Here is a 12,325-nt window from a genome sequence, read left to right as displayed (position 1 = left end):
CAGTTGGGACCAAACCTCTATCATCTGTATCCCAGAAGGGCAGCTTAAGGAAAACAGCAAGTGGGCGTTCTGCTAAGGATAAAGAAACCTCTTCTACAGCAAAATCCAATGAGAGCCCTCGAGATTTAGTAGCTCGGAAGCAGTACATGCACCAATCTACTGACCTTGGTGCAGATATAATTGAGATGACACCTACTAAGAAACACCTCAGCCTGCCTGCTGGGCAGGTGGTGCCAAAAGCCAACAGTTTGAGCCTGATCAGGACCGCCAGTGCTTCCTCCAGTAAATCATTTGACTATGTGAATGGCAGTCAAGCAGGCTCCAGTGTTGGAGCTGGTACAGAGGGTGTTACCAATCTAGCAGCTGTCAACACAAATCGGTTTTCAACTATCAGCCTACAGGAGGACCGACTAGGTCAAGCTGGGGAAGGTAAAGATCTCCTTCCCCCAGGAGCTCCCCTAACCAAGCAGTCTCGATCTCCAAGTTTCAATATGCAGCTGATATCCCAGGTGTAACCTTGACTCCCTTCCTTAGCACTCCCTCTTTCCCCTGAATCCCCAGGCAAGTTCATCCTTAGGCAAAACATGAACCATCACCCTGCAGTGTGAAAATACTGACTGTTGTGATCTTGTTTGAGTTGGTTTAGTTATCATACTGTATTACTGAAACAGCAATAATTCTTCCCTTCATCCTCCCCTCCCCTTCTCCTTGTAAACATGGTTGTGAAGCAGTATATAATGTACTGTATGCCTTTTTCCATGCCTTCCTTTCTCCTTGGGTGATGTGCAATCCATCGTAGGCTGATCAGTCCCATTTCAACACTGTGAGACTGGAGACACCGGCGGAAATGGTGAATGTGATCCCTATGAGATGATGCTTTGGCTTTGTTAAGAAACAGAAACGGGTTTGTTTTCTCGGTCTACGGTACTGCAAAGACTACTGGATCATGACTCTTCTTTCTCAGAACCAGGAGTGCCTCAGAGATTCTAGTGTGACTTTGGACCTCTCTGAGTCTGTGCAATCAATTCTGGGGAGGGGATTGTCATTGCTGCTCCTGGCTGCCTACAGCACTTTTTTCATTAAAATGAGGGTAGTATTTTCTTGCCTGCCCCCCTCTGCCGGCGCTTCTCCGGAGAAACAGTCAGGCGCCAACCGCCAAGATGAACCCGCGGAGGCAGTTCCCGCCCCGCACTCCCGTGTCCAAACTATGAAACCCTGCAGGCGTACCTTGCGTTTACTCACCCACGTCAACGTAAATCAAAGTTTTTTTAAAAAAAGCAATTCACAAATTATTCATTCCTGTTCAGAAACAGCACAATATTTATTTAACATCTTTGTATATTTATATATATATATATTTTTTTTTTCTGCATTGCAGATTGTGTCGAGTTTTATACATCTCTATTTACAATGATTTAAAATAATTATATTTCATCTCTGGCAGGTATTTACAAAGTCAATAGTAACTACATTTCACATTTCAACAACAGTCAACAGCATTAACCAGCTCAGTAAGACAGTTAAGATAATGGCTTACATGCACCGATAAAATGATCAATACGTGTCATCTTCAGGTCTAAGAATGAAGATTTTCCCTGGTCCCAGGTTAAAGGACATCATACAGCAGAGGTCGCAGTTATTAAAAACCCGTTTGGTTTAGTCCTTCACCAGTACTGAATCTGGAACGTCTGGGGTTCACACCAGCACATAGGGCTAACCTGGTGAAGAGGAGCTCACACCACCAATCCACGTCCTTTCACCTAGCCTGCCTGTCCACAAGAAGTGGGCTGCTTATGTATGCTCCTTCTACGACATAGATATAAGATTACATAATGCTAAAGTAGTAAAAATCCTCAGAAACCTTAGTTCAGAGAAACAAACCTGGTATGACAGAAGAAAGTAAGAAAATAATCTTTTAACTTTTGCAGAATGTTTCTTTTCGCTAGTAAAATCGACAGTATATCCTGTATTTTTACCAGGATGAAAAGAGATCAAAAGATTAATTGTAAAGTACAGGAATTACAAATTTAAAAAATGCAGCATGGGGTACCTCAATTTAGTAGTTGGGGTTTTTTTTTATATATAGCAAATAAAAGCTACCATAGTAAATCTAAAATGTATTAAGAGTATCTGATTTAATTATTAAAAATCTTTATTAGCTTTTTCCTGGAATCTTTGATATGGAAAAAATGACTCAATTTTATTTAATCATATGGTATTTTTCCATAAATAACCAGCTAGTAATATCCATCCCAAAAGTATTCACTATCTGCAAGAAAACAGTAAAATCTCATTTCAAAATAATCACTGAACACTGGCACACAAAACACAGACATACCCCAGTACTAGGAATCTATTAATACTTTGACAAGTTGGTTTATCCTGAGCGATTGTTAACTCACATCTACTGTATACTTGAAGCCACAAAGTTTTTACTACTTGCATTTTTCATAGATAACATGAAAGTCTAGCACAACAATAACAACTGCCTGAACAGAAAGAACAGTGTCAATAGCCAGTATTTCTGTCACTCCCAAGTCCTCATTTTAGAACAAAAGGTAAAAGGTTGCTTCATTCATACTATTTTTTCTGTTTTGTGATCAGTTCTGGGGAGGATGAGGACGCAAACACACAGGATCAACTACCAAATTGTAAGGAAGTACCCATGACAAAGCACCGCAGTCAGTTTACTAGGAGATACTCCTAAACAGAAATCTCCCCAGACCACTTCACCCTCTCAAACCAAAAACCTGTGTGAACTCTATACCACATTTTAACGAGTGACTAACCATCTTTTCAAGAGTTAAAATTTGAATTGCTTTAAAGAGTTCTATCAGAATGCAAAGGTACTCATGCTGTGAACTACTTATATCTCACCAACTGTAAAACACTGGAGGTCACAACCAAGTAATTGGTTAATAGAAGTTGATCTCATCACTTTGCTCACCATGTACAAGCTAAAATGTAGGGCAAGGATTTACGCAGTTTTACTATACATCTGTTCCCATCAACAGCTCCTCTCAGGAACAGCTTAGTAATCCTTTATGACAGGAGGGATAATTTATGGACCCATTTTAAATTCATTTGGTCCTCCAATACTACCTTTGGTAAAATCTGATGAACACAGTAAAAAAAAAAAAAAATTCAGGGGAGGGGGGTAGCCTAGAGGAAGAGAAATTTAAAAATAGAAACAAAAATGGTAATCCTAAATACAGATAAATAACATGGGACAGATTTTTAGTAGATCCATTTCTGGAAGCTCTAAGGTACCCTTAGACTTCTACAGCTTGCTTCTGAACTTTTAATGTCACAGACCTTGACACTTGCCCAAGCTCATCCAAAATGGCTAGCTGTTATGTTTTTAGATCTTGCTCCAAGATTTATTTTAAATAAAATTTCATAATGACTATGTGGAAATCCTCTTATATATCAGTCTTGCAAAATCCACTTACTGATTGTTTTCAGGATACTGACAGACCAAGCCACTCACAGATCTCAACTGTCTTCCACCACCGTGTAAAAGGCAGGCGAGTCTTTTGGCTCTGCAGCTGGTTATAACATGCAAATTTTAACAGACTGATACATGTATTCACTAGCACAACACCCATGTTATGATCTGCTACCTTGAATCACTTAGATAAAATCTTTCTACAGCAAAGTTTATCTGAGTGCCAGTGGGAAAACAAACAAACAAGAGATATTAAGGCCCATATGCTACAAACAAACGGCATTTAAAATACTGAAGAAAATATAAAATATTGAACAATTTGATATTAAACCAAGAATACAATGCAAGTACAGAGGATCTGGCTTCTTTGCTTACCACGCTTGGAAAGGAATGATATTTTGCAACTTTAGCCCTGCAATTATCCTAAACAAGGAATTTAAATAAAAGGACATGTTTACTATTCTGATGCAAACTATTCTTATGATGTAAATGGCTGTTGCAAATGAGACCCAGCTAATGGCTCTAACGCTATGTAAAACATGCCAAGGTAGCAGTACTGAGAATAAGAAAGGCAATGAGAGAACTGCAGAATTTAAAGATGAGATTGATTTGCTAATATCAGAAACATCATTTTGTTTTGTGCACAGTACATACATTTCATTCAAGCAGGTTTCATTACATTTTCCACACCTCCTCCAGGATTATGAGTACAGTACCTAGTCTGTACTGCTTGATTTTTATGACTTTACTCAAAAAGTTCTTCCTGGTTCTCATCTAGTCTTCAAATTAATTGGAATTTGTAAGCCAAGATAAAAAAAAATTCTGGTTTGTGAACAAAGTTAAAATGCTGAACACTTAAAAGAGAGTGCCATTGGTTCATGATAAAATAGGACAAGTTTAAACTCTTAGGTTAAAATACAGCCATAGCATAGAATTATCTATTCCAAAATTAATTTTTCAAAATATAATTCTCTGAACACGTTATACATTAAATATTGAGGAAAATTTCCCTGGAGCTAAAATTTTCCAAGAACACTAATAATCTTCTTTAAAGAAGTAAAACAAGCCACATAGTATCTGGAGACAAAAAGGGGTTAGAATTGGGGTCACCTTACTACAGAGTAGCTTTACCACCATTAAGATGCAGGTTTCCCACTTAATCTTGAAAAATATGTTCATATTTACATATAGTATACACACAGTTGAGGCAATTGATTGTCAACACGTGACAAACGTATGTACCTACCCACACACAAGTAAACCTCACATGGTGAGAAAAAACCCTGTCCCAGTAAACTCCAGTATTCGTAAGTAGTGCAAATAAATACTTTGTCAGAAAACAAATTTTTTTTCTTACTACTTTGATGTTAAACCAGATAATTTTAATTATGTTAAAGCTAGCAGGAGTATGTGGAAATGTATTTAAGAGACACTTGTAAACTACAAATACTAGATCTAATGCTTACTGGCTGCAACATGATGTTCAGCATTACAGAATGAAGTATGCTGTTAAAAATCTTTTCCAAATTCACATCAGAAAGGGTGTTCAAAGAAATCTGCATTTTAAACAGACAGTGACATACAAAGTCTCCAAATGAAAACTAAAATAATAATACAGCAATTTAAACTGTCATCTTGCAACACTCATTTTATTATGTATTTTTACTACATCACTGCTGCCTGCAGATGAAAAAATTGCTCATTCAACCAAAAAGCTGCTCACAATAAACCCCTGAAAAGGATAATCAAGCTGGAGTTAGCAATCCCAACATTGTGTACTTTATTAAAATTATAAAGCCCAACAAAAATGAGTTGCAAAATGGCAGCATATTGTGATGTGGTAAAAATTGTATTAAGGAATAATTCATTTACCCCTAAAATGTATATATACATCAAAATATAGTACCCACACTTCCTCACCTAAGAATTACATGTATGTGCATGCATGTGCACATACACAGGGAAAAACTGTAGTGTGCTGCTTTTGACCTTCTTTTACAATGCTGCAGTTGCACCGAAATACTGCAGAAATTTAAGTGCCTCATGTCAAGTACCAAAGGTTGTAAAACATGACAAAGCAGAGTGAATTCAGGATAAAGAGATTTAAATCTAAGTATTTGTCACAGGTGTGAGAAAATTTAAGTACGTGTACTTTGTTTATATTAGCATATACAGTCAGAAAGCCAGCAGATTATTCCTTCAACCCATATCCCAGACACTTCTAATTTTATTTCTGCCACAGTACTTTCAAGTGTACTAAAATTGAGTGTATAAAGTTTCGCTATGATCTTAACACACCTTGGCATATTTTGAGACACATCTAGAAGCATTAACGATAAACATAATACACAGCACTGGCAAAGCCTGTTATTACAGCTCATTTGTAGCTACTAGTGATTACTCATTTTGTAAGACACATGTTGAACACTACTTGTCTGAAAAATGACAAAACAAGCTCCCACAACTGAAATATTGCACTAAAAGGGTAATTTTGAGAAGTTATAGAAGTACCACATCAGCACATAGAAAAAAAAAAAATTAACAGGAATAAATTTGAACTCTTTAAAAAGCCTTATACAGGGTAGGTATATTATACACAATAACAAAACAAATTACAATGGATGAAACGATAACAAAAGGCACCTCATCAAAATGAGAACTATAATAATATTTTAAAAGGTAGTTGTCTAAAGTTTTAACCAATTTGAATTTATGCACATAGATTTGACTTCCCTATCTAAAATCACTGAGCTGTCTCACTTTCCTGAAATAGTTTAATAGTGTGGGATCTCACACATGAGAACATTTAGTAATAAAAAAATAAAAAGGGGGGGGGGGGTTAAGTGTCCTAAAACTTCTGGAGGAATGCTTAAAATGGCAACTGCAGAAAGTAAAGAACCTTGCTAATGCAGAACTCTGCTTTTTAAATCACTAAAATAATTATTAAAAAATTAGCTGACACTCCTAACCTTTTCTTTCCCACAAATTTAAGCAAATTATGTGGTCCTTTTCAGTGATGGGTCTGCGATAGTATTTTGTGATGGTCTCTACAAAATACAAACTTTGTACTCTCAGCCACAACTTACTAGTTGCCTCCACTTATAAAGTAACAGTTTAACCATATACAGCTTTTGACATTTTTACAGAAAAGTCTCTCATAGCTTCATCTCAACTTTGCCTTATTTCCATCTGTGTGTAACTAGTGGTCCTTAAAGATTAACTTCAGTTTAGAAACTGTAAGGTTTTCTTTCTTTCTGATGATTCTATTTGTTTTTTAACTGAATTTATGCATCAGTCCAGATGCCATTTAATTCATTTTATGAATGTAAGATATGAAGACTAAATTACCAAAGTGACTCATTAAAGCACAAAAAACCTCTTCAAATATTTAAATGAATTTTAATGTAAATTTGAAAAAAAAAAAGTTCTATTTGAAATAGAAATTCAAAAGAAAAAAAAAAAACAAACAACCAAACACCAAACAAACCCCAGACCAACTACCAGTAATGCAATACCATGTCATTGTCCTGAATTTCTTAAGACTATCCTTCAAAGATAGCCTGGTATCTATAACTGCTTATGTTTATCCTTCACAGTGACAGTGAAACCAAAGTGCCCACAAAGATTGTAACTCTTTCCTGTGGGTTTACCATTTGTAAACTTCAAGAATATCATACATGACTTAAGCATAGAAGATGAACTTTCCCCTTTTCTCTCTAGCAATCCTAAAGAGATAGAGAGAATGGAGAGAGAATGACAAACATTCTCCTGCGTAAGCAGAAATGTGCTTCTAAGCAATGTTCTCTAGCATAAGTACCAGCCAGTGCCCATACATCAATCATATACATTCAAGGCTTGGCTCAATGGCATGAGTTCTGAAGTTTCTGGAGTAGGGCCAATCCACTAAAACAAGAGTTAAAAAAACTCAACACGATATATATACCAAGGCAATGAAGTGTGATCCTTCTGGGAAAAAAAGGACTGTCAGTACCCCTTTGCGCAAATGGTGTTTCTAGAAAAGCATTTCACATTGAAGATTCAGTGTTTCTAGCAAACTATTGTCTCTGTCCCTGAGACAGCTCCTTAAGAGTATGGTCTGTCTGGACTGCAGGATTCTTCAAATGACTCCATGATTGAATTCAGGGACACTGAAAAAGCAGCTGAGAGGGGTGGGGATGTCCGACAGCCTATGATACCATAGAAAGCAGCCTGAGAAATACTCTTTACCCGAATACACCTTTCAATTCAGTGATCAGCAGCTCACAAGAACAACAACAAAAATGGAGGAGAACTAGCCATTAGTTCCTGGGAAACTAATGTTTCCCTCCCACTTACAAACCAAATTGCTTTAACAGCATGGTGTTGTCTAGATTTTATTCTATATGCAGAATGACCCTGTGTCCTGGAGGGGAAGACATGTAACATTACATATGGCTACAACGCCATTAGAAGTGCATTGTAACCTACATTATCTACTTAGAATCCTCTCTCTGAAGGAAAACAATTTGTTAATAGGCATGTCGCAGTTGCTGAACATCAAAAGCTTCTGGGATGAGAGACTGGGGGCAGGCAAGAAAATACTACCCTCATTTTAATGAAAAAAGTGCTGTAGGCAGCCAGGAGCAGCAATGACAATCCCCTCCCCAGAATTGATTGCACAGACTCAGAGAGGTCCAAAGTCACACTAGAATCTCTGAGGCACTCCTGGTTCTGAGAAAGAAGAGTCATGATCCAGTAGTCTTTGCAGTACCGTAGACCGAGAAAACAAACCCGTTTCTGTTTCTTAACAAAGCCAAAGCATCATCTCATAGGGATCACATTCACCATTTCCGCCGGTGTCTCCAGTCTCACAGTGTTGAAATGGGACTGATCAGCCTACGATGGATTGCACATCACCCAAGGAGAAAGGAAGGCATGGAAAAAGGCATACAGTACATTATATACTGCTTCACAACCATGTTTACAAGGAGAAGGGGAGGGGAGGATGAAGGGAAGAATTATTGCTGTTTCAGTAATACAGTATGATAACTAAACCAACTCAAACAAGATCACAACAGTCAGTATTTTCACACTGCAGGGTGATGGTTCATGTTTTGCCTAAGGATGAACTTGCCTGGGGATTCAGGGGAAAGAGGGAGTGCTAAGGAAGGGAGTCAAGGTTACACCTGGGATATCAGCTGCATATTGAAACTTGGAGATCGAGACTGCTTGGTTAGGGGAGCTCCTGGGGGAAGGAGATCTTTACCTTCCCCAGCTTGACCTAGTCGGTCCTCCTGTAGGCTGATAGTTGAAAACCGATTTGTGTTGACAGCTGCTAGATTGGTAACACCCTCTGTACCAGCTCCAACACTGGAGCCTGCTTGACTGCCATTCACATAGTCAAATGATTTACTGGAGGAAGCACTGGCGGTCCTGATCAGGCTCAAACTGTTGGCTTTTGGCACCACCTGCCCAGCAGGCAGGCTGAGGTGTTTCTTAGTAGGTGTCATCTCAATTATATCTGCACCAAGGTCAGTAGATTGGTGCATGTACTGCTTCCGAGCTACTAAATCTCGAGGGCTCTCATTGGATTTTGCTGTAGAAGAGGTTTCTTTATCCTTAGCAGAACGCCCACTTGCTGTTTTCCTTAAGCTGCCCTTCTGGGATACAGATGATAGAGGTTTGGTCCCAACTGGCTGGCTGCTGAGTGAAGCTCCTGATGAAAATCCTTCATCAGCATCATTAAGGTTCATAGATTCTTCTCTTCCATTTACACCTTCAGCATCTATTAAGAAAAAAGAAACAACCAAAAAAACCCAAACCAATCAGAGCACACAATAATCACTCAAGTTATGTGAAGACAAAGATGCACACAGAATGCCAAAAAAACCCTCATTTGCTAGTCCACCTGGTTTCCACTTGCTTAAAAATTTCTGAATCTCAGCCAGTAATCTTCCTGTTATATTTAGCAGAATAACAGAATCTAACAATTCCATTATTCGGCTAAATATATCGAACAGTAAGTACTCCCTGAGCTTGATGTGCCTTTCCTCTACACCACTTTCATCAATCAGAATATATCCCAAGCTTTGTCTATAAACAAGAATAATTTGGACCCATTTGGTTAATTTGCTTTAGTTCTGTCTGCAAATACTGGTACCCATTCTCCTCCTACATGTAGTTTAAAAAAAAAAAAAAAGAAAAGCCTTTCAGACTTTTTATCTTATTTTGAGGCAAGATCTAAGCACATTCAGGATCTCTTCCAGTCAGTGTAAGTTCTGGCAACTACTTGGTAAGCTTCAGAATGAGACTGCTTCCTAGGCAAGCAATCACAGTGCTCCAACAGAGGTAGAAGGTTTCTATTGTGTGTAGCTGGCACTTCAAATAATGTGACTATACTTTCTGTTGGAGATTAACCTAATTCCTAGTTCTGTCTCCTCCAGAACTCAATCATCCTTGCATTTCCAGCAGTCCTAGCTAGGTACTTCCACCACATTTGCTTTTATCTCAGCACCTAGATTTTCCAGCAAAAAAACCCCAACCACTGTATTAAGAGAAATTTAACCTGTGAAACACTTGATCTTGAAGAAGAGGCACTGTGCTTTTGACTGGAATCTCAAAGAGAAAAAAAAGCCGGATAAACTTATTTCTTAAATCTTTGTTTTAAGGCCTGTAATATGATTAGGGCTGCACACAAAGATTTGGTTTGGGTTGGTTTGGGGTTGTTTGTTTTTTTTTTTTTCAATCTTATTCCAGTCCTTTTTCTAAGCTCCGAGTACTCAAAAGAAAAGTTATTGTTTCAGTAGAAAACTGAATAGCATTCAGTAGAAAACTGAACAGCATTCAAATTTCAAAACTGAAAATGAAGCTTGAGTTTTGGTTCTATATATCTCACTTCAATGACTAAAAGCCATAAAGTTTAACTGTATTAGCAAAAACGGAGATATTCAGGCTACAAAAATTTTGCTTTTCTTTATAAAAGCTATGGAGCCCAAACATTTGTGAGAAATTTTGCAAAGCCTATGGCAACAGTGTTGTTGCCATCTCTGTATAGAAGGAATATAGTCAGATCCAACTTCATATTTCTGAAGTGTAAAGCAAGAGGAAAGCTTTACAAGAAGGTTTTATTATCCCATTTTAAATTTATTTCTTTGTTTCAGGAAACTTTACCTTGGAATTACCATTACTGTGTATGAGCTTACAAAAGGTGTTTAGCCATCTCCAAATCAGACCATTCTCAGGCCTCTCTCAGAAAAATGCAGTGTAAGATTATTCTGTAGTTTTATCCAGTTCTATTTGACTCATTAGCCTCCCAGAAGCAGAAGGGTAATATAGTTCATGTTACTGCAGTCTTCCTTCCTCAGTAAAGCCTTTAGCCTTAGAAAAAGAAGCTTCTTAGGTTTCAAGGGCTATTATTAAAATGAAGGTGCATTATTTGCTTTAACTCCCTGTAACCATATTTAAAACACATATGCTTTCCCCCTCATCCTGCCCACCCCATTTGGTCAAACTAGGCCTTCATCTTCTCATTAAGACATAAGTGTATTTTCTTATGTTACACAGTGACATATTTTATTCACAACCCACCACATCTCCATTCCTTCCCACTCCCCAACCTTCCCACACATAATCAAAGATTCTAATAAAAATACAATGTAACTGGAACATACTGAAAGCAAGAGCACTTTTTCAGTAAACCAACATTTAAGTTTCTTATATAATCATGCAAAGCTGGATTAAAGCATGTTAGGTTATAAGCAGCAATAGCAGCAGCTGAAGTCCCCTCTCAAGCCCTTCTTTGTCAAATGAAAGAAGGTATCTCCAGACAATACTGCCAAGCTTTTTATTATTGCAAGAACATTAGTTGTCTTCAAAGTTTCAAAGTTTATGTTAAAACATATCTGAGTAACAGGATTTAAAACGGACATTCCTATTCAGGGAAAGTGAAGCTGAAGGGTCACACTGAAAACGTGGTATTTTAGCCACAAATTTTAAAGACAAGACTGAGAGGGGTTGTTGGAAGCTTTTGGTTGCTCCAGCTATACAGAGGCCCAAGCAGCTCAGCAGTGCTTAAAAATGAAGAAGATAGAGAAGACAACATGCAAGAGAATTTCTGTCTAGTCAGATTCATATACCTATCAAAATTCTCAGTGGGAGTGAAGTCATTCAGTAAACACATATTCTTTTCCCAACACATATTTTTCCTCTAAAAACCGAAACAATCTAAATCTAAATCTAAAAACAGAAACAATCAAAAATGTTTGAGTCATTACATACTCTGTTCAGGGGGAAAACCAGGATAAAGTCTTAAAGTTTTCTTTTTTTTCCCCCCAATAGACCAGTAAGACAATTAAAAAAGAAAACAAAACCTAAAAACCTACTCCTCCCAAGCACTCTTCTACTGTAAGGCCAGAAGAGAAAAAGACAGTGCACAGAAATCATACTGATCACACTACAGGTGTGTATTCAGGACTCTCACCATTCCTTATCAGAGTAAGTCTGTCCCCAGAGAATTTATTATTATGTCTGTACATAATTAAACCAGTAGATGTAGATACAGCATTCTCCACTGACCCAAAATAGTGCACATAACCATAGCTGCTATCACCTGGAAGCAGAGCACCTTGTAAGGCATTACTGAGTCATTCTTGAAATTTTTCTGCCTTTTTCTACCTATTGGGTCAAAAAAACACTGATCTGAAGAAGGGATTTTATACAGCTTTTTAAAGTGACTTTTATTCTCTTTATCCTTCCCATATCTGAAGGTTGAAAAGTCACTAGAAACTATCAGTCTCTCATTATATTGTTTGATATCAAAATGGTATTTATGAGAGGGAATCTGCTAGCTGAAACTTTCTGTGAAATTAAAATCAGTAAAATAACAGACATATATATATA

General features: G+C 37.6%; 2 protein-coding genes across 7 annotated transcripts in view; one reads left to right on the top strand and one right to left on the bottom strand.

Moving 5' to 3' along the window:
* Window positions 1-12: 12 nt before the first annotated feature.
* Window positions 13-1,102, top strand: LOC113482541 (protein FAM126B-like). The gene is made up of 2 exons (XM_026853267.1): window positions 13-429; window positions 800-1,102. The coding sequence occupies exons 1-2, from the start codon at window positions 147-149 to the stop codon at window positions 802-804; spliced, it is 288 nt and encodes a 95-aa protein (XP_026709068.1). The 5' UTR covers window positions 13-146; the 3' UTR covers window positions 805-1,102.
* A 5,189-nt stretch (window positions 1,103-6,291) lies between these two features.
* Window positions 6,292-12,325, bottom strand: part of FAM126B (family with sequence similarity 126 member B) — a 54,517-nt gene continuing 48,483 nt past the window's right edge. For 5 of the 6 annotated variants that reach the window (XM_026853286.1, XM_026853285.1, XM_026853290.1 and 2 more), the window contains one exon: window positions 6,292-9,212. In XM_026853286.1, coding sequence (XP_026709087.1) covers window positions 8,608-9,212 — 605 coding nt within the window. In that variant the 3' untranslated portion in view covers window positions 6,292-8,607. The remainder of the gene's footprint in view (window positions 9,213-12,325) is intronic. The other variant, XM_026853289.1, reaches the window with a different exon arrangement.

This window comes from Athene cunicularia (assembly GCF_003259725.1).
Source record: "Athene cunicularia isolate RWA chromosome 7 unlocalized genomic scaffold, athCun1 chr7_part2, whole genome shotgun sequence".
NCBI classification, from domain to species: Eukaryota; Metazoa; Chordata; class Aves; order Strigiformes; family Strigidae; genus Athene; species Athene cunicularia.
The sequence above is the reverse complement of the archived record's forward strand: the minus strand, read 5'-3'. Positions and strand labels throughout refer to the sequence as shown.